Source organism: Ostrea edulis, chromosome 6 (genome assembly GCF_947568905.1).
Source record: "Ostrea edulis chromosome 6, xbOstEdul1.1, whole genome shotgun sequence".
Classification (NCBI taxonomy): domain Eukaryota; kingdom Metazoa; phylum Mollusca; class Bivalvia; order Ostreida; family Ostreidae; genus Ostrea; species Ostrea edulis.
Window position 1 is genome coordinate 66,029,538 of NC_079169.1, and position 23,571 is coordinate 66,053,108.

The following is a 23,571-nucleotide window of genomic DNA, read 5'->3' on the forward strand; positions in this document are numbered from 1 at the left end:
GTGAGAAACTCGGAATTTCAATGGACGGCAGAAATAAGTATAATCGATCGCGTCAAATTGGAAGTTCTCGACCTATTTTTGGTCCTATGTGAAAAAAATAATTCCTTATGTTCACCTGGAAGGTCACGTGCAGGTAAACATAACGTAGTATGATTTCTACATTGTTGGATCTCAGCCAATTAGAGCGCTAGGAATTATTCAATCATATAATAAATCTGTTTATTTTTCGGGGAAAAAAACAACTCTATTTTACCGAAATTATTATTATTTTTTCAAGGTGATAGATTGGAGTGTGTTCCACTCCATCGTCATCTAGGCTTATTATTGTCACATAACCTCAGTTGGTCTTTATACATTGATTCCATAGTTGATAAATCTTTTTAAAAATTAGGGCTTTTAAAAGAGCTTAAGTTCAAAATTGGTAGAAAACATCTGTCAAAATTGTACATAGCTTTTATTAGACCTACTCTTGAATATGCTTCAATTGTTTGGGATGGCTGTTCTGTTCACGATACTGATAAGCTTGAAAAACTACAATTAATTGTAGCTAAAATTGTTACTGGTCTTCCTATTTTTGCATCTAGAGAATCCCTTTATTTAGAAACAGGCTGGCAAACTTTACAAAGTAGACGTTATATTGCAAAAATGACTACCATGTTTAAAATTTGCAAAGGTTGCGCCCCTGATTATTTAAATGAAATTATTCCACATAAACATGAAAATATATCCCTTTATAATACTAAAAACAAAGATCAGTTTTACATTCCAAAATGCAGATTAGAATTATTCAAAAAATCAGTTGTACCTGACTCTGTAAAACAGTGGAATTTATTAATGAAGCCATTGAAAGCCATCTCAATCAATTCATTCCGCAAAAATATTATAACAGACATTACAAGACCACCATCATATTACTCTTTTGGAAAACGATATATCAACATTATTCATACAAAGCTAAGATACAACTGTATACTTAATTATGATCTTTATAAACGAAATATTACAAACTCTCCGTTTTGTATGTGGACATATTAATGTAAATGTATATCATCTCTTTTTTGCTTGTAAAAATTACTCCAGAGCTAGAAATAATCTTTTTAATCGCCTTTTCATGCTTGACTTGGTTAATATTGATACAAAATTGTTATTATGCAGTAATGTCAATTTGCCTCTGCAAACTAATATAAATATTTTTTCAATTGTTCATAAATTTATAGAAGAAACTTGTAGATTCGTTTAATCATTGTACATTTTACCTGTTAATTATTACCTTGCATGACATATTGTAATATTTTAGAAGAGGGACTTGTAAGTTGTCAGAACTTGTTCCCAATCCTTTTGATTTCATCAATAAAATATGTTCAAAACAAAACAAAAACTTTGGATTATAGACCAGAACATGGGATATCTACCCAATTCAGAAATTTTTGCAATATTAGTACTTCTTTTTCCGGCACCCAGCAGATGTTTACTAAACTTAATCTTCAGGCTTTCTACCTCCCAATCTTTAAAGATATCGTATAAATCTCTGTCTTATTCCAGCATGCGAGCCGAAAGTATTCCCAATATCTCACGGCAACAGGCATAGATAATATACCATATGCTTGCTTATTTAGACTGTAATGAATTTGACCTATACGGTATTAATCCATTGTACCTCATAAGGTTGGAGTGAATAAATCGAACTTGATGTAGAGGGAGCGGGGTTATCGCTTTCTCAAAGCACACATTAACGCACATGCATAATACGTACTATAAAATCCTGCAAGATCAACACATTATTGTATCAAGACAAAGCAGGCAAAATGTAGAGCGGTTGATAATATAATCACTTCCCGTTGATATGAAATGATTAGCGAAATGAGACGCGGTACCAGTATAATAGCTACATTAGACTGTTTACTCTTAACACACTTTACACATGTACTATATATTGACCTCTGCCATACAGATGTACGCGTGAGGACCTCTGATCGCCAGTAGGAGAAGCGATAATGGGTATGTATGCAATATTTAATCACTCCTATGTAGAGAAACGCTTTTTACTGGCTACCTACTCATATATGATATATTAGTGGGGTATTTAGAATGTAGTCAGCGTAGTGACTCATCAACACGTGATATACGGTCTCAATGTAAACACGTGTGCCAACTCCGTAACAGTGGTTATAAATTTCACTTTGGGGGTTTATAAATAACACGTCTACCAGCTCGATCACTGAGATGAGTCCTCCCAGAATTAACTCATTAAATCAGTCAGTAATCACATCGTCTTTCATAGAAAAATCAGGATTTGATTAAGTTTGATAAGAATTATTCATGCAAGTCTGGACTGTATCAAAACTAAAAGTAGTACTTGTTTCACACCTGAACAAAAGATTTTAACTCTACCAAATGACTTTGTCATCCCAAGTCCAAGCTTCATGGTTGGGTAAAGTTTATGTCATAGTATTCATGATCATTAAATAATTGGTTACAATCAAGGACAGAGCGTCCGGCTTTCTGAACACGGTGTTTCAGTATTTTGAAATAGCATGATTACGTTAGTCTAAATTGAAATAAATTTACTTTCTTAAGTGCAGCCAAAAAGGTCGCATAATAATTTTTGAACATGTTTATACTTTGAACTAACCACAACACTGTTCTAATTCGACTTCATAACCATACTATTAATTTTTGTTGTTTAAGAATTTTTCTGAACAGGGAATTTCTTTTGTGTTGACAACTGTCCACTACCCTGTGTGCGTTGAACAGTTGAAGCATACAAAAGTATGATGGCTGTGCCGTGTGGAATCTGTCACTCCCGTAGTTTGGTGATCCTCCTTGACTTTTGTTCTATGCTGAAGGTTGAACAACTGTTGCTTAACAACTTAATCCTAAACATCTGAAAATTTTGAATCAGCCTACATGTTTTGTTTACAATGTGTTTTGGAGTACAAGGATGAAATATTTTCATTCCCCCCCCCCCCCCCTGGAATTTGCAAAGATAAAAAAATTACAATATAACGATTTAAATAAGGAAAATGAGTTATATCACGGGTTCGATTTTGTGAAAAGGTTCGACCCCCCTGGAAAAAAGTTCTCGATCCGCGCCTGTGCTCCTTCGCCAAACGCTCGGCATTTAAAAGAATTAGAGAATTAATGGCAACATCAAACTTTAAAACATTTTTTTTAAAAAACAACTATGTATATTTATTTCTTTGCTGTCCTCCCTAACATGTATATTTTTTAAAGCCTGAATCTCTTTGTATACATTATACCCCCACCTCTATTTTGTGCTAATGAATTATATCCATGTATTATTTATATAGTTATACCCTTGGAAACATTGTTTATATAATTACAGAATCAAACTTATGTACCATTGTGAATGGTTTGAGCGAATAAATGAAATGAAGTGAGAATCACGGGTCTTTCAGATGTGACCTTGAAAACGGAGGTCCCGTGTCGCGGCAGACGTTGAGACGTTAAACAACCGTAACTGCTACGGTCATGAGCGCTAAGCATAGGTCTAAATTTGTGGTACTTCACCTACAGCTGGTAACGTCTCAATATGAATGAAAAATTCTCTAAGGGACGCAAAAGAAATTAAAACAATCAATAGATCAAGATCATTTCAGAATGATATGTAGAAGTCTTTTCTATCATGCCCAAAAGAATAGAATAAAAAAGACCTAGGAGGCATTCTTGAAACATGGATGAATATGGTTTGAATACGTAGAAAATAAAATATTTATGCTTGAAAATACTCACTGTGTATCCTTAAGGTAATAGACTGTTGAATACAGATAATTAGGGCATTAATTATCAAACCCAGCCAATGCAAAATTGCACCAATCAAGATAAATACTGATGATCTTAATTAAAGGATGAAAAGGACACAAGTGTTATGATATATAAATTAAACAGAAACCACAAAGAATTTATTTACTCGTGTGAAGCATGTACTAAATATGCATGCTCCAGGAACTATAAGTTTGTGACTCATACAGAAAAGACAGCTAGCGTATAGCCACCTTTTATAGAAGTTTGGACAAGTTTCAGCTCATTAGATAAGTGTATGTCCCTAGTGCTCAAGGTTGTTCAATGAATTTCAGTGTATGAAACTACAGTGGCAGAAGAAGACATTATTAAAGTCAGTGACAAGGATGGAAACGTTATGGAGCTGCTGGAAACAGGGGGACAGTACCTCAGTGCCCGAGGTGTCATTGCGGGAAAGTTCCCAAATCCAAAGACCAATTTCCCACGGTTAAAAGCAATGGATATCAAATCAGATGACATTTTTCTCTGTGCTTATCCTAAAGCAGGTGAGTATGTAGTCGGTCTCGCCTTGTTACGAGACGTTCTGACAGTTCTCGTGATATTGGTCTTTACGTTCACTGTGATACTGCGTCGCCATGTTTCTTCGTCTAATTTACATGTTAATTCTTATATATAACAAATATGTAAATTCCAATATGACTCTCTTTCAAATGAAGAGTTTGAACAAAATGAGTAATATTCATCTCTCAAAAATTATTATACATTCGAGTATTGATGTGCAGATAAGTACTGGTGAAAAAAATTATATTGTATGTGCAAAAGCATTATGAATATATGAATCATAGTTACTTACTAAATAGGTTTGTTGTCTTTCCAAGGAACTCACTGGACATGGGAAATCATCAGTATGATTCTTCAACAGAAAGCCGAATACCATCCTAAAGCAAAGGAAACCCACATGTTGGAGTTCCACACACCGGAAGTTCTGGAGCCCTTGACGTCACCCCGAGTGTTCAACACACATTTGCTGCCAAATAATGTTCCAGAGCAATTCTTTCAGAAACGATGCAAAATGGTTTTTGTTCAGCGCAACCCAAAAGACATGGCAGTATCATTTTACCACCATTGTTCCAACTTATCGATTAAATTCCCAGGATCCTTCCTCCAATTCATGGACTTCTTCATGGGAAAACACGGACCAAGTAAATTATACCTTGATACAGAGTTTCGGTGATTTATAATAAAAGACACTTAACCAGTTTTGCTGATACAGATGTAGAAACTTAATAAGTATATACCATAAAACAGTTCTAAGATTTTCATGAACGAAATATTTTTTTTTGGTGTATAGTGTATCACTGTGCTTGGCCTTCTTATGTATCAGCTTGGGAAAACTACATCAAAGACCACACCGACCATCCGGTTCACTGCATCATGTATGAAGAGCTACATCAGGTGAACTACCACTTTATTTATATCTGCACTTTCTAAAGACAATATGGTATATTGTTACCGTTGTCCGTCTGTCACACTGTCTTCTTTCTCACACTTCTCTTTTATTTTAAACAGTAACCAAACAGTCTTTCGGAATGATATCACATGCTCTTGAAACCACCGCGAGTTATGAATGATAATCTTTCCGAATCATGCCGTGAGTTCCTTCAATTGAAATTTACTAACAAAGGAATATATGCCCTCAACATAAGCTACATTCTTCGTCATAAAAAAGTTCAATCTTGTATTCCGGCATATTTCATGTTCAAGTCTACGCCCTATATTTCCTAGATATAAACTTCTATTATTGCATCCCAACGTTTTGATTAGTTAGTGCCTAAATATAGACCAGCTTCTGCTTTTGTGCTTCATCTTCTTTCAACTAAAGTCCAGCTGGACATGTCATTACTGGTGGTGTTAAAAATGAGGCCCTGAAATTCTTGATTCAGAGAAACACGGTCTTTCAAATGGCAACAGACCTTTATCTCTATAATTATTTCTGTTGAAGATCATGCCAGACGATGGGCTAAATATGAAAAAGAAGTTGATATCTTGTCAGAATGGATTAAAAGTATAAGAGGAATATTAAAATCCCGCATTAGACATATCAAAACAAAAGTGCGTACCATCTATTATTCTGTCTTTGGTAAACCAGAAGTGATAAAAGAATTAGATAGGTTACATGACGAATATGTTTTGGTTCCAGCTGACAAAGCTTGTAACAACTTTGTCTTTGTAAGGCTCATTATTACAACTGTATATTAATCGAACTCTACATTAATTACATATTTGGTAATCTTACTTACACTCCAACTGCCTTTTCAAAATATGAAATTCTTCAAGCATGCTTCATTTTTAAGCGCATTTACTACCCCAGTCAGTGGGACAAAGAATGAGTTATCGTACCTACACTGAATTCCTAAACTTACAAAAAAACTCTTAGAAAAATACATTGTTTGATCCAGTAAATCTTCTACCAAGCCCTATCTCTGCTCCTCACGAAGATATTAACAGCTGTAAAGAACAAGCTACAAACGTAGTGTGCCACAACATATGCAAGAAGTGGTGTAAATCAAATATGGAAAAAAAAATTCTACTAAAAAAAATTCTAAAGAACTTTTAGTGAATTTGAAATCATAAGACTTTTCTCAAATCAACAAGTTCATGGTGCAGGGGTTCCAACAATCTCTTTGATAATCAGCATTTCGCAAATTCTATGGTCGTTATAACGATCTGGTTTGCTAATACAACATATCATTGGATCAAATGCTGTCTGACGTGTTTCATGTGGATTGTTAAGACGTTCTTGGCACACTGATTTTGACTACGGATAACTCCGTTCACCTGATCAAGATATAGGGCTCACGGCGGGTGTGATCGGTCGACAGGGAATGCTTAATCCTCTTAGGCACCTGATCCCACCTCTGGTATATCCAGGGATCCGTGTTTTCCCAACTCTCTATTTTGTATTGCTTATAGAAGGTTGAGGTTGATCACTGTTCGTTATCTTCACCTTTCATCGAACGGCAAACTAACAACTCAATTTAATAAGAAACAGGGGAACTTTAGCTTCTCCATCGTCAACTTCCAATATCTATGTATCAACATTTCCTTGAGACCTTCATATGGTGTATATCTCTTAACTGATTCAATACACAAGAGTTTGTTCTGCATATGATCAAATTTTAAATCGAGACAGGATACCAAAAAGAAGTTGATGTTACAAGGGTTTCAAAAGTCTCGTTTAAAGTCAGTATTTTGCCAATTCTGTGGTCGTTATAACTATTTAATTTGTCAATACAACCTGTCATTGGGTCCAATGCTATCTGACATGTTTCATATCAATTGTTAGACCGTTATTTACACACTGATTTTGACTTCGGATTACTCCGTTTATCTGATCAAGATATAGGCCTCACGGCGGGTATGACCGGTCGACAGGGAATGCTTTCTCCTCTTAGGCACCTTATTCCAACTATGACCAGGGTTTGTGTTTGCCCAACTCTTAATTTTGTATTCTATATGGGCATAATTCATTCTTTATTAAGCTACGGATTTATTCTTATGAATTAGTAATATGAAACACTAACATAGATGCCAGGTAGCGTTAGATGTCCACTATATTTTCATAAGAAGCGATTCTAGATAGTATACATTATCGTAGTTGCAAACCTGTAGCTCTCTGGAGGAAATAATTGGACAGACAAGAATGCTACAGATCCACCCCTTATAACCAAAGAGCTAAAGATCCACCCCTTGTAACCAGAGTGCTATATATACACCCCTTGTAACAGCCTGCAATTTACTGCACAGTAAAAGTGCGACGGAAAGTACAGTTAAAGGCAAACATTTGCGTGCGGGTATTACTGTCCCATTGACAGCATCTAGTTTATTTTAAAACATCATTCGTTAAAATATGATCATCATTTACAAAGTTTTAACCATTTATAAAATTTGAACAGCATATCATTATATTATGCTAAACTAGAGTAAAGGAATTTCTTTCATAATTGCTATCCATACCTTCAAAGAAGAAAGAGGCATACTTGTTCTTCACATCAACTAATTTTTACCACGGATACTCCGGTTACCTGATCAGGTAGAGTTCTCTCGGGGGTGTGACCAGACAAAATGGGATTCTTACTCTTCCTAGGAACCTGATCCCACCTCTGGTATGACCAGGGTGAATTCTGTGTAAAAGAGGGTAATTCTTATTTGAAAGAACTGTGAATAATACTGCTATAGAATTAGGAAGGTTTCTTATCAATCACAAAATTGATCTTGATTGATCTCGACATTTTCCTTGCATCAAATATTTTATTATCTTGGTTCTTGATAGGATGCAATCGGTGAAATACAGCGTTTGGCTGCCTTCTTGGATAAACCATGTGACGATGAATTGGCCGAGCAGATTGCTGAAAAATGCTCTTTTCAAAATCTAAAGAATGCCACCTCAAATATTAAGGAAGAGGGAATGAAGAGGAGTGCAAATTTATACAGAAAAGGTCAGCTTTCAATGTTTACTCTAAAAAGACTACTTGTAAAATCTACGAATATCCATGATATCAAATATATAATATACAGATAGCTACATTAAAAGTAACTTTATCAATTGATTTCTACCAATGTAATAAATGTAAGAAGAACTTTCTTAAGATAATTTAAATACAGTGTAATTCATTACACTTTTTTAATTCTTATTTGTCAGGAAAAGTCGGCGACTGGAAAAACCATTTTACAGTTGCTCTAAACGAGGAGTTTGACCAGTATCTACAACGCCATAAAACAGCCGTAGAATATAAATTTGAAATTTAGATTATCTCCATTCTTTGTATAACAGTGCACGATGAACTTGTGTACTGATTTTAGTAATAACATTTTGTATTCATGAGATGTACTATGATAAGCATATTCATGGTGACCAGTCTATATTTCTCTACCATATCATTTTATTATGACAAAAATGATGATCAGAAAGGTGTTAAACTTATAATATGATATGACATTGGTTATTTTGTCTTTGTTCTTAATTTCAAATGCAAAATTCATTAAAAATAGATGATATTTTCAAATCAAATGATCGTACCAATAGAGTTTTAGACAAGTAGTTTTTAGAAACACTCATCAAATGATGACATGTTATGTACAAATATAAAGGAAAGGTCAAGATAACGAACAGTGATCAATCTCATAATAACTATAAGGAATAGAAAAAGAGTTGGACAAAAACGGACTCCTGGTTATACGAGAGGTGGGGTCAGGTACCTAGGAGGAGTAAGCATCCCTTGTCGACCGGTCACACCTGCCGTTTGTCCTATATCTTCATCAGGTAAACGGAGTTATCTGTAGTCAAAAATCAGTGTTCCAAGAACGGTCTAACAATCGGTATGAAACATGTCAGTCAAAAGTTGAGCTAATGATAGGTTGCATTGGTAAACTAGATCATTATAACGACCATAGAATTTGCTAAATGCTGACAAATCGAGATGTGATCTAAAACCACAAATGCCTTTGAAAATAAGGAAAAGCCTGGGGTTGCGAAATTCCCAATTTAATGGTGCTTTCCTTTCTGCTTTTCCTAATTATGCATTTTGTTTTTATACAGAATTGGTAAAGTTAAAGAGGTCTTTCAAAGGGTAAAGACAATAATCACTATAATAATGTTGGTCCCACCCTGGAACCAAAATCCCTACCCCGGGAATCATGAAGTTTACAATTTTACAAGAGTCCTTCCTGGTCTTTGGCTAAACGAAAAATATAGTGACTGTTTTAGAACCGGCTGAAGTTGAATCCGAATTGCCAAACATGAATTATGAAGGACTGCGTCAAGATTCCATGAAGGCGTCAGTCCAAGTATCCACCAAGCAGACTATCATCCAATATTAGACTAAAACTCATTGAGTACTTTAAGTCACCCTCCACTCCATCGCCTACCTCTTTAGGGAGTCCATACACACCCGCCCATCCACCCCGTATTTACGCCCTGCAGGGAATAGAAAATTTTCATATGATATCTTGAAATTGTTACCACTATCCAATCCCATAATCCCCAAAATCAAATTGAGAAAATCATTTTTCCTTCTATCTGATCCACAGTCATCCCTTTCGTTATAAAGTTGAGTTGTTAGTTTCCCAAGTATATGATCCGATACCCCTACCTATTTTTATTGATTTGTATACCTTATTACTTCAATGTTCTTATATGAAAACTTCCAAAACATTTAAGCAGTAGAAATATGACAGAAATAAATATCAATGTGCAAAAATGAAATAATGAAGATAACGAATATTGATCAATATTAGAAAATTGAATGCATTTCAGATTACTGTTTTTCATTCTGTAAAGAAGTTGTAGAGTTTAAACAATTCAACATAATGAACATATGTTTACATCTTGTTCTACAACTTTGGAATGATCTTAGCATACATATTTCCAAATAACACCATAAAGAATTGGTTTTAATGTTACTAATGTTATTTTTGGTGAAACGCCTCTCAGTTTCTGTGATATAGTTAATAATTTCATAATACTGTATACCAGAGAGGCCTCTGCTGGTGGACTGTTAGTCCCCGAGGGTCTCTACAGCCCAGTAGCTTAGTACTTCGTTACTAGCTTGAACATACGGATGTATATTGAATTGGTGTTATAAAATTTAGAAATTCATTTCAAAATTAAGGATTATCTCCCTCGTGCATAGCTCTTATCCTTGGACGAATTTGGATCCACTTTTTTGGCATGCTGTTTTTGGCTATATTTAGCTCTAAAACTTCATAGTTATTTCGGATTTCAAACATTTCGATTGAGCATCACTGAAGAGACATTATTTGTCAAAATGCGCATCTGGTGCATCAAAATTGGTACCGTATAAGTTTTACATTACTTTTTTCATTCTGTAAAGAAGTTGTAGAGTTTAAACAATTCAACATTATGAACATATGTTTATATCTTGTTCTACAACTTTGGAATGATCTTAGGATACATATTTCCAAATAACACCATAAAGAATTGGTTTTAATGTTACTAATGTTATTTTTGGTGAAACGCCTCTCAGTTTCTGTGATATAGTTAATAATTTCATAATACTGTATACCAAAAAATAATATATTTTCAATTGTTCAAACAAAAACAAAAAATGTCACAAATCCAAAATCGAGAACAGCTAGGGCAAACACGGACCCTCGCACACCAGAGGTGGATCAGGTGTGTAGGAGGAGTAAGCATCCTCAGTTGACTGGCCACACAAGTCATGCGCCTTATATCTTGATTAGGTCAATGGAGTAATCGAAAATGATAAGAGAAAATTCGGCTTTCCGTATATTTTTCAATTTGCCAGTGTTTACTAGTTCCGATATACAAACAGAAAGAAAATTTATGTGTTCATAAATAGTTACTATTCTGCAAATTCAGACAAAATTTGTATAGAATCACAAGTAGATTTATCTACAAATTATATCTGCTCTAATCCGTCCTTTGGTATTAAAGAGAGTAACTTTCAAATGACCTTGACATAAAAACAAGAACTGCAACACCCACTTTTCTTTGTCTCAAAAGAAAACTGAAGATACAGATCTCATAACTCCTATAAGCAATACAAAATAGAGAGTTGGGCAAACACGGACCCCTGGATATACCAGAGGTGTGATCAGGTGCCTAGGAGGAGTAAGCATACCCTATCGACCGGTCACACCCGCCGTGAGCCCTATATCTTGATATGGTTAATGGAGTTATCCGTAGTCAATATCAGTGTGCCAAGATCAGCTTAACAATTGATATGAAACTCGTCAGACAGCATTTGACCCAATGATCGGTTGTATTGGCAAATTATATTGTTTTAACGACCATAGAATTTGAGAAATGCCGACTTTAAACGAGACGGTTGAAACTCTGCATCATGAATTTGTTTGTCAGTAGCCCTCTTGGATTTACAAACTGATCATACGCAGAACAAACTCTTGTGTATCGGATCTTTGACGGCAATTTGGAAAATATCCGATAGGAAATCATGAATTACGCATGGGTAGGCCACGGATAAGCAGTAAGATCTGTAACAATGGGTATGTACACAAAATTCGATATGCTTGGCCTAATTCATCACGATGTTCCCTAGCAGCAACCCAGGACATGTTTACTTTCGCTTTTTATTTAACGAATGAAAGTCATTTTTTATAAACCGTCAAGTGATTTATAAAATAAGATACAAACTTACTGTGCGACTACATATACCAGAAGTGGTGTTAATCAAATGTGGATTCTAAAAAATTATAAAGAACTTTTAGTAAACTTGAAATCACAGAAGTTTCCCCAAATCAATAGCATTAAAACCTATGACTTTTCAACACTATACACGACCATTCCTCACGATAAATTAAAGACTAGACTTTTTGACATCATAGACAGTTGCTTCTTCAACAAAAACGGAAATATTCATATCTAGTGATCAGTCATTCAAAAACTTACTTTGTTAACCACCACTCTGATTCCACGCACAAGTACTCTGAAGTTGAAATAAAAAATATGCTAGAGTTCCTCATTGGCAATATCTTCGTGGTCTTTGGTGATCAGGTCTTCCAACAGTCTGTTGGAATTCCCATGGGCACGAATTGTGCTCCTTTGTTAGCTGACCTGTTTTTATATTCATATGAAGCAGAATTTATTCAAAAACTTCTACGTGAGAAGAAAAAATCTCTCGCTGTGACCTTCAATTCGACTTTTAGATATATCGATGACGTTTTGTCTATTAACAATGATAGCTTTCATTCATATGTCAATTTGATATATCCCTGTGAGCTCGAAATAAAGGACACCACAGAGTCGTCCACTTCTGCTTCATACTTAGATATTTTATTGAAAGTAGACATTAACGGCAAACTGACAACTCAACTGTATGACAAACGGGATGATTTCAGCTTCTCCATCGTCAACTTCCCACATTTATGTAGCAATATTCCATTATCACCTGCATATGGTGTTTATATATCTCAACTGATTCGATATGCAAGAGCTTGTTCTGGGTATAGTCAGTTTTTAAATCGAGGTAAGCTACTGACAAACAAGTTGATGGTACAGGGATTTCAACAGTCTCGATTGAAGTCAGCATTTCGCAAATTATATGATCGTTATAACGATCTAGTTCGTCAATACAACCTCGTATTGGGTCAAATGCTGTCTGACGTGTTTCATACCGATTGTTAAGCCGTTTTTGGCACACTGATTTTGACTGTGGATAACTCCGTTTACTTGATCAGGATATGGGGCTCACGGCGGTTGTGACCGGTCAACAGGGTATGCTTACTAGGCACCTGATCCCACCTCTGGTGTGTCCAGGGGTCCGTGTTTGCCCAATTATCGATTTTGTATTGCTTGTAGGAGTTATGAGATTGATCACTGTTCGTTATCTTCACCTTGCATACAACTGTTCCAACTTTGTGTAAGAATTACTTTCCTTCCTTATAATTTGATTTAGTAAACTGTGTTTGATATCATTTGAGGAATAATTCTAAAGAAAATATGAATTTTATATGACGCGGATCAATATTGCCGTAGCAATAAAATCGAAAAAGAACCGTCTAACATATTGTGACGACATTCCTAAGACGTCATGTAGTGGAATTACACGACAAATTTCTGTATGTATATGATTTAAAAAATGTCGATCGAGTCAAATGATTGTGTGTTACAAATGTGATATAATCTCGAATAAGAGTATTCATGAATATCTATTCTTCTACATACAAGTCTTGGGTTGCAATATGACTTCTATAGGCCCTATTCGTAATGATTTTTAATTTATTCCTGTGGGGATCCGGGTTAGAATAGGTCCTCAGTACCCCCTTGCTTGTCGTAAGAGGCGACTAAATGGGCGGTCCTTCTGACTAGACCGCAAAAAACCGAGGTCCCGTGTCACAGCAGGTGTGGCACGATAAAGATCCAACTCTGATCAATGGCCATAAGCGCCGATTTTGCAGCCCTTCAGCGCTAGTGTTGACGTCTCCATATGAGTGAAATATTCTCGACAGGAACGTAAAACAATATTCAATCAATCAATTTACTGTAGCTAAATCAACAAGATAAAAATTGGAACCCCCTCCCCAGAGATGCATGCAGTCCTGTGGCTGAAAATCTCGAAAGAAGCATCTTCTGTGAATTTCTGTCGGCTGTGGCTACAGTACTACGGACGTGGTCTGTTTTAAATGACAATGCAAGTTGTTCCTCAGTTAGGATATATATTTTTATTTATAGGAAATTCATATCGTAACACATGCTAAATGAATTAGGTTGATTGTTACTTGGTTGTGTATTGTTTAACGTCCAGGTCGACACGTTTTCATTCATATGGAGACGCCACCATCGCCAGTGAAGGACTGAAATATATAGGTCTAATATATGCTCGGTATTTACGGCCTTTGGGCAGGGGGATCTTTATCGTGCCACACCTGCTGTGACACGAGGCCTCGTTTTTTGCTTTCTTATCCGAAGGACCGCTCCATTTAGTCACCTTTTATGACAAGCATGTAAGGGATATGAAATTATTAGAGGAAGGAGACGCGGTACCAGTTCAATGGCTACTGTACATTAGACTGTTTACTCTTTACACACTTTACACATGTACTATATATTGAACTCTGCCATATAGATATAAACGTGAGGACTTCTGATCGCCAGGAGGAGGAACGACAATGGGTATGTATGCAATATTTAATCACTCCTATGTAGAGAAACGCTTTTTACTAGATACCTACTCGTATATGATATATTAGTGGGGTATTTAGAATGTAGTAACTCATCAACACGTGATATACCGGTCTCAATGTAAACTCATGTGCCAGCTCTGTAACAGTTCTTATAACTTTCACTTTGGGGGTTTATAAATAACACGTCTTCCAGCTCGATCACTGAGATGAGTCCTCCCAGAATTAACTCATTAAATCAGTCAGTAATCACATCGTCTTTCATAGGGAAATCAGGATTTGATTAAGTTTGATAAGAATTATTCATGCAAGTCTGGACTGTATCAAAACTAAAAGTAGTACTTGTTTCACACCTGAACAAAAGATTTTTATTCTACCATATGACTTGGACCCCAAGTCCAAGCTTCATGGTTGGATAACTATGCGATCGTATCTATGATCATCAAATAATTGGTTACAATCAAGGACAGAGCGTCCGGCTTTCTGAATACGGTGTTTCAGTATTTTGAAATAGCATGATTACACTACTTTAAATTAAATTAAATTTACTTTCTTAAGTGCAGCATAAAGATTTTTGAACATATTTATACTTTGAACTAACCACAACACTGTTCTAATTCGACTTCATAAACATACTAATGTTGTTTAAAGAATTTTCCTGAACAGTGAATTTCTTCTGTGTTTGTCCACTACCATGTTTGCGTTGAACCATAGATAAGTATGATGGCTGTGTCGTGTGGAATCTGCCACTCCTGTAGTCTGGTGATCCTCCTTGACTTTTGTTCTATGCTGAAGATTGAACAACTGTTGCTTAACAACTTAATAATCCTAAACATCTGACAAGTTTGAATCAACCTACATGTTTTGTTTACAATGTGTTTTGGAGTACAAGGATGAAATATTTTCATTCAGTAAAATTTTATTTTTATTCTTTTAGAAATTGGTTTCATTTGATAAATGATTTGAAATATCTCAATCAAGCTATTTCAGGTAGCTTTAATTTATAAAGCTATATACAATGTAGCTAATTATAGAGGTTGTGTTGGACCTGTTTATATATCTGTTCTGTGTCTGGTCACCCTGGTTATCAAATTCATTTTCAAACGGTCGCAGTAGCTCAGGGATAGCGCGTTCTCTTCGTAACCAGGAGGTCACGAGTTCGAGCCCCGCTCGTGCCATGGCCGCGTCCAACTAAGACGTTAAATAGGTAGTGATTGCTCCTTCGCCAAACGCTCGGTATTTAAAAGAATTAGAGAATTAATGGCAACATCAAACTTTAAAACATTAAAAAAAACTATGTATATCTATTTCTAAAATAAAGGAGTTAATCTGCTGTTCTCCCTAACATGTATATTCATTAAATGTCCGAATCTCTTTGTATATGTATACATTATGTCCCCACCTCTATTTTGTCCTAATGAATTATATCCATGTATTATTTATATAGTTATACCCTCAGAAACATTGTTTATATAATTACAGAATCAAACTTATGTACCATTGTGAATGGTTTGAGCGAATAAATGAAATGAAGTGAGAATCACGGGTCTTTCGGAGATGACCTTGAAAACGGAGGTCCCGTGTCGCGGCAGGCGTTGACACGTTAAACAACTTTAACTGATACGGTCATGAGCGCTAAATATAGGTCTAAATTTGTGGTACTTCACCTACAGCTGGTAACGTCTCAATATGAATGAAAAATTCTCTAAGGGACGTAAAAAAAATTTTAAAACAATCAATAGATCAAGATCATTTCAGAATGATATGTAGAAGTCTTCTATCATGCCCAAAAGAATAGAATAAAAAAGACCTAGGAGGCATTCTTGAAACATGGATGAATATGGTTTCAATGTGTAGAAAAAAATATTTATATTCACTGTGTATCCTTAATAGACTGTTGAATACAGGTAATTATGGCATTTATTATCAAACCCAGCCAATCCAAAATTGCACTAATCAAGATAAATACTGATGATCTTAATTAAAGGATGAAAAAGACACAAGTGTTATGATATATAAGTTAAACAGAAACCACAAAGAATTTATTTACTCGTGTGAAGCATGTATTAAATATATTGTTAACCTTTTCTCTCGCCATTCCATTTAGCCCCTCGCTTCGTTCGGCACCAAATCTCTTGGTATTTGAGAAATACTTCCTGATGAACGGGCATGCTCCAGGAACTATAAGTTTGTGACTCATACAGAAAAAACAGCTAGCCTATAGCCACCTTTTATAGGAGTTTGAACAAGTTTCAGCTCATTAGATAAGTGTATGTCCCTAGTGCTCAAGGTTTTTCAATGAATTTCAGTGTATGAAACTACAGTGGCAGAAGAAGACATTATTAAAGTCAGTGACAAGGATGGAAACGTTATGGAGCTGCTGGAAACAGGGGGACAATACCTCAGTGCCCAAGGTGTCATTGCAGGAAGGTTCCCAAATCCAAAGACCAATTTTCCACGGTTGAAAGCGATGAATGTCAGATCAGATGACATTTTTCTCTGTGCTTATCCCAAAGCAGGTAAGTCTGTAGTCGGTCTCTTCTTGTTATGAAACGTTCTTACAGTTCTCGTGATATTGGTCTTTACGTTCACTGTGATACTACGTCGCCATGCATTTTTGTCTAATTTACATGTTATTCTGTATATATAAACGCTATCTAAATTCGAATATGACTCTCTTTGAAATGTAGAGTTTGAAGAAAAGGAGTAATACTCATCTTTCAAAAATTATACATTGGAGTATAGATGTGCAGATAACTACTAAAAAATGATATTGTATGTGCAAAAGCATGATGAATATATGAATCACAGTTACTTACTAAATAGGTTTGTTGTCTTTCCAAGGAACTCACTGGACATGGGAAATCATCAGTATGATTCTTCAACAGAAAGCCGAATACCATCCTAAAGCAAAGGAAACCCATATGTTAGAGTTCCACACACCGGAAGTTCTGGAGCCCTTGACGTCACCCCGAGTGTTCAACTCACATTTGCTGCCAAATAATGTTCCAGAGCAATTCTCTCAGAAACTATGCAAATTGGTTTTTGTTCAGCGCAACCCAAAAGACATGGCAGTTTCATTTTACCACCATTGTTCTAACATAGCAATTAAATTCCCAGGATCCTTCGTCCAATTCATGGACTTCTTCATGGGAAAACACGGACCAAGTAAATTATACTTTGATATAGAGTTTCGGTGATTTATAATAAAGGACACTTAACCAGTTTTGTTGATACAGATGTAGAAACTTAATAAGTATATACTATAAAACAGTTCTAAGACTTTCATTAACGAATTTTTTTTTCGGTGTATAGTGTATCAGTGTGCTTGGCCTTTTTATGTATCAGCTTGGGAAAACTACATCAAAGAACACCCAGACCACCCGGTTCATTGCATCATGTATGAAGACCTACATGAGGTAAAGTAGCAGTTTGTTTTTCCCCAGCTAGCATATTTATATCTGCACTTTCTTAAAATACTAGGATATTTGGGTTTTTTTTACCGTGGTTCGTCTGTCACAGTCTTCTTTCTCACACTTCTCTTTTATTTTAAGCAGTAATCAAACAGTCGTTCGGAATAATATCACATGCTCTTGAAACTTCCGCGGGTTATGGATGATAATCTTTCCGAATCATGCCGTGAGTTCCTTCAATTGAAATTTACTAAGAAAGGAATATATGCCCTCAACATAACCTACATTCTTCGTCATAAAAAAGTTCAATCTTGTATTCCGGCATATTTCATGTTCAAGTCTACGCCCTATATTTCCTAGATATAAACTTCTATTATTGCATCCCAACGTTTTGATTAGTTAGTGCCTAGATATAGACCAGCATGTGCTCATGTGCTTCATCTTCTTTCAACTAAAGTCCAGCTGGACATGTCATTACTGGTGGTGTTAAAAATGAGGACCTGAAATTCTTGATTCAGAGAAACACGGTCTTTCATATGGCGACAGACCTTTATCTCTATAAGTATTTCTGTTGAGGATCATGCCAGACGATGGGCTAAATATGAAAAAGAAGTTGATATCTTGTCGGAATGGATTAAAAGTATAAGAGGAATATTAAAATCCCGCATTAGACATATCAAAACAAAAGTGCGTACCATCTATTATTCTGTCCTTGGTAAACCAGAAATGATAAAAGAATTAGATAGGTTACATGACGAATATGTTTTGGTTTCAACTGACAAAGCTTGTAACAACATTGTCTTTGTAAGGCTCATTATTACAACTGTATATTAATCGAACTCTGCATTAATTACATATTTGGTATTCCTACTTACACTCCAACTGCCTTTTCAAAATATGAAATTCTTCAAGCATGCTTCATTTTTAAACGCATTTACTACCCCAGTCAGTGGGACGAAGAATGAGTTATCATACCTACACTGAAATCCTAAACTTACAAAAAAACTCTTAGAAAAATACATTGTTTGATCCAGTAAATCTTCTACCAAGCCCTATCTTTGCTCCTCACGAAGATATCAACAGCTGTAAAGAACAAGCTACAAACATAGTGTGCCACAACATGTGCAAGAAGTGGTGTAAATCAAATATAGATTCTAAAAAAAAATTCTAAAGAACTTTTAGTGAATTTGAAATCATAAGACTTTTCTCAAATCAACAACAAGTTGATGGTGCAGGGGTTCCAACAATCTCGTTTAAACTGTTAAAATCAGCATTTCGCAAATTCTATGGTCGTTATAACGATCTGGTTTGCCAGTACAACCTATCATTGTATCAAATGCTGTCTGACGTGTTTCATGCGGATTGTTAAGACGTTCTTGGCACACTGATTTTGACTACGGATAACTCTGTTTACCTGATCAAGATATAGGGCTCACGGCGGGTGTGACCGGTCGACAAGGGATGCTTAATCCTCTTAGGCACCAGATCCCACCTCTGGTATATCCAGGGATCCGTGTTTTCCCAACTCTCTATTTTGTATTGCTTATAGAAGTTATGAGATTGATCACTGTTCGTTATCTTCACCTTGCATCAAAACGTATGACTTTTCAACACTTTACACGACCATTCCTCACGATAAATTAAAGACTTGACTTAGACGGTTACTTCTTCAACAAAAATGGAAAATTTAGTCATCAGTCATTCAAAACATTACTCTGTTAAACATCATTCTGATTCTACTCACAAGTACTCTGAAGTTAGGTCTTCCAACAGTCTGTTGGAATTACCATGAACTGGAATTATATTCCTTTATTAGCTGACCTGTTTTCACATTCTTATCAGGCCGAGTTTACTCAAATGCTTCTACATGAGAAGAAACAAATCTCTTCTCATGGCCTTGAACACGACATTTAGATACATCGATGACATTTTATCTATTAACAATAATCATTTCATTCATATGTCGATTCGATATATTCCAATGAACTCAAAATAAAAGGCAGTAGAGTCTTTTTCATCTGCTTCGTACTTAGATATTTTTTCGAACATAGATGTAAACGGCAAACTAACAACTCAATTCAATGACAAACAGGGGAACTTTAGTCTCCATACGTCAACTTCCAATATCTATGTAGCGTAGCAATATTTCATTAACACCTTCATATGGTGTATACATGTATGTCTCTCAACTGCTTCAATACACAAGAGTATGTTCTGCGTATGATCAAATTTTAAATTGAGGCAGGATACTGAAAAACAAGTTGATGTTACAAGGGTTTCAAAAGTCTCGTTTAAAGTCAGTATTTTGCCAATTCTATGGTCGTTATAACTATTTAATTTGTCAATACAACCTGTTATTGGGTCCAATGCTGTCTGACGTGTTTCATATCAATTGTTAGACAATTGTAACACACTGATTTTGACTACGGATTACTGCGTTTATCTGATCAAGATATAGGGCTCACGGCGGGTGTGACCGGTCGACAGGGAATGCTTACTCCTCTTAGGCACCTGATTCCACCTTTGACCAGGCTCTGTGTTTGCCCAACTCTTAATTTTCTCTTCTATATGGGCAAACAGGGACGAACAAAGTCCTGGTGCTCAGTGCATTGTATTATATGCAACAAAAATATATTTTTGGTAATAGTAGGGACTTTTTGAAAATCAAAAATAATTTTCAAACATGATTTATTCTTTATTAAGCTATGAATTTATTCTGATGAATTAGTAATATGAAACACTAAGATAGATGCCAGGTAGCGTTAAATATCCACTATATTTTCAAAATTAGCGCGTCTAGATAGCATCCATTATCGTTGTTGCAAATCTGTAGCTCTCTGGAGAAAATAATTGGACAGACAAGAGTGCTACAGATCCACCCCTTATAACAACCTTCAATTTACTGCGCACTAAAAGTGCGACGGAGAGTACAGTTAAAGGCAAACACTTGCGTGCGGGTATTATTGTCCTATGACAACATCTAGTTTATTTTAAAATATCATTCTTTAAAAAATGATCACCATTTACCAAGTTTTAACCATTTATAAAATTTTAACATCATATCATCAACAGCATATCATTAAATTATGCTAAACTAGAGTAAAGGAATTTCTTTCATAATTACTATCTATACCTTCAAAGAAGGAAGAGGTATACCTGTTCTTTACAACAATTTTATTCAAAAACTTCTACGTGAGAAGAAAAATCTCTCGCTGTGACCTTCAATTCGACTTTTAGATATATCGATGACGTTTTGTCTATAAACAATGATAGCTTTCATTCATATGTCGATTTGATATATCCCTGTGAGCTCGAAATAAAGGACACCACAGAGTCGTCCACTTCTGCTTCATACTTAGATATTTTATTGAAAGTAGACATTAACGGCAAACTGACAACTCAACTGTATGACAAACGGGATGATTTCAGCTTCTCCATCGTCAACTTCCCACATTTATGTAGCAATATTCCATTATCACCTGCATATGGTGTTTATATATCTCAACTGATTCGATATGCAAGAGCTTGTTCTGGGTATAGTCAGTTTTTAAATCGAGGTAAGCTACTGACAAACAAGTTGATGGTACAGGGATTTCAACAGTCTCGATTGAAGTCAGCATTTCGCAAATTCTATGGTCGTTATAACGATCTAGTTCGTCAATACAACCTCGCATTGGGTCAAATGCTGTCTGACGTGTTTCATACCGATTGTTAGGCCGTTCTTGGCACACTGATTTGACTGCGGATAACTCCGTTTACTTGATCAGGATATGGGGCTCACGGCGGTTGTGACCGGTCAACAGGGGATGCTTACTCCTCCTAGACACCTTATCCCACCTCTGGTGTGTTCAGGGGTCCGTGTTTGCCCAACTATCTATTTTGTATTGCTTGTAGGAGTTATGAGATTGATCACTGTTCGTTATCTTCACTTTGCATAAACTAATTTTTTACCACGGATATTTCTGTTACCTGACCAGATAGAGGTCTCACAGGGGTGTGATCGGTCAAAAGGGGATCCTTACTCCTCTCCCCAAGTCTTCATTTTGTATTCTTTACAGGATTTATGAGATAAATCACCGTTCGTTATCTTCAATATTTCCTTAAAGAATATCTATGGCATAAGGTAATTCTTATTTGAAAGAACTGTGCATACTACTGCTCTGGAATCAGGAAGGTTTCTTATCAATCACAGAATTGATCCTGATTGATCTCGACATTTTCCTTACATCAAATATTTTATTATCTTGGCTGTTGATAGGATGCAATCGGTGAAATACAGCGTTTGGCTGCCTTCTTGGATAAACCATGTGACGATGAATTGGCCAAGCAGATTGCTGAAAAATGCTCTTTTCAAAATCTAAAGAATGCCGCCTCAAATATTAAGGAAGAGGGAATGAAGAGGAGTTCAAATTTATACAGAAAAGGTCAGCATTTAATGTTTGCTCTGAAAAGACTACTTGGAAAATCTACGAATATCCATGATATCAAATATATAATATACAGATAGTTACATTAAAAATAATTTTATCAATTGATTTCTACCAATGTAATAAATGTAAAAAGAATTTTCTTAAGATAATTTAAATACAGTGTAATTCATTGCGAAAAACTAGTCCTTGGTGCTACTATCATTACACCTCTTTAATTCTTATTTGTCAGGAAAAGTCGGCGACTGGAAAAACCATTTTACAGTTGCTCTAAACGAGGAGTTTGACCAGTATATACAACGCCATAAATCAGCCGCAGAATATAAATTTGAAATTTAGTAATTTTCTCCATTCTTTGTATAACAGTGCACGATGAACTTCTATACTGATTTTAGTAATAACATTTTGTATTCATGAGATGTACTATGATATGCATATTTATGGTGAATATATATATAGATATATCATGACAAAAATGATGATCAGAAAGGTGTTAAACTTATAATATGATACGACATTGGTTATTTTTTCTTTGTTCTTAATTTCAAAAGCAAAATTCATTTAAAATAGGTTATATTTTCAAATCAAATCGTCATATAAATAGAGTTTCAGACACGTAGTTTTTAAAAACACTCTTATCAAATGCTGACATGTTATGTGCAAATATAAAGGAAAGGTCAAGATAACGAACAGTGATCAATCTCATAATTACAATAAGGAATAGAAAAAGAGTTGGACAGAAACGGACTCCTGGTTATATGAGAGGTGGGGTCAGTTACCTAGGAGTAGTAAACAACCCCTGTCGACCGGTCACACCTGCCGTGTGTCCTATATCTTCATCAGGTAAACGGAGTTATTCGTAGTCAAAATCAGTGTGCCAAGTATGGTCTAACAATCGGTATAAAACATGTCAGACAAAAGTTGAGCTAATGATAGGTTGCATTGGTAAACTAGATCATTATAACGACCATAGAATTTGCTAAATGCTGACAAATCGAGATGTGATCTAAAATCACAAATGCCTTTGAAAGTGAGGTTAAGCTTGGGGCTTCCCTTTCTGCTTTTCCTAAATATGCATTTTGTTTTTATACAAAATCGGCAAAATTAAAGAGGTCTTTCAAAGGGTAAAGACAATAATTATTATAATAATGTTGGTCCCACCCTGGAACCAAAATCCTTACCCCGGGGATCATGAAGTTTACAATTTTACAAGAGGCTTTCCTGGTCTTTATCTAAACGAAAAATTTAATGACTGTTTATTTTGGGATTTTCATACTTAGACATTA

At 35.5% G+C, this 23,571-nt stretch overlaps 1 protein-coding gene across 1 annotated transcript; it reads left to right on the forward strand.

Annotated features, from left to right (window-relative positions):
- The first annotated feature begins 1,855 nt into the window (after positions 1–1,855).
- On the forward strand, positions 1,856–22,797 carry LOC125647317 (uncharacterized). The gene is made up of 13 exons (XM_056141967.1): positions 1,856–1,998; positions 4,098–4,307; positions 4,641–4,964; positions 5,114–5,217; positions 8,096–8,261; positions 8,465–8,569; positions 11,165–11,230; positions 14,420–14,437; positions 16,755–16,964; positions 17,290–17,613; positions 17,761–17,864; positions 22,117–22,282; positions 22,518–22,797. Exons 1-13 carry the CDS (start codon positions 1,995–1,997, stop codon positions 22,622–22,624), a joined length of 1,908 nt encoding a protein of 635 aa, XP_055997942.1. The 5' UTR covers positions 1,856–1,994; the 3' UTR covers positions 22,625–22,797.
- The last annotated feature ends 774 nt before the right edge of the window (positions 22,798–23,571 follow it).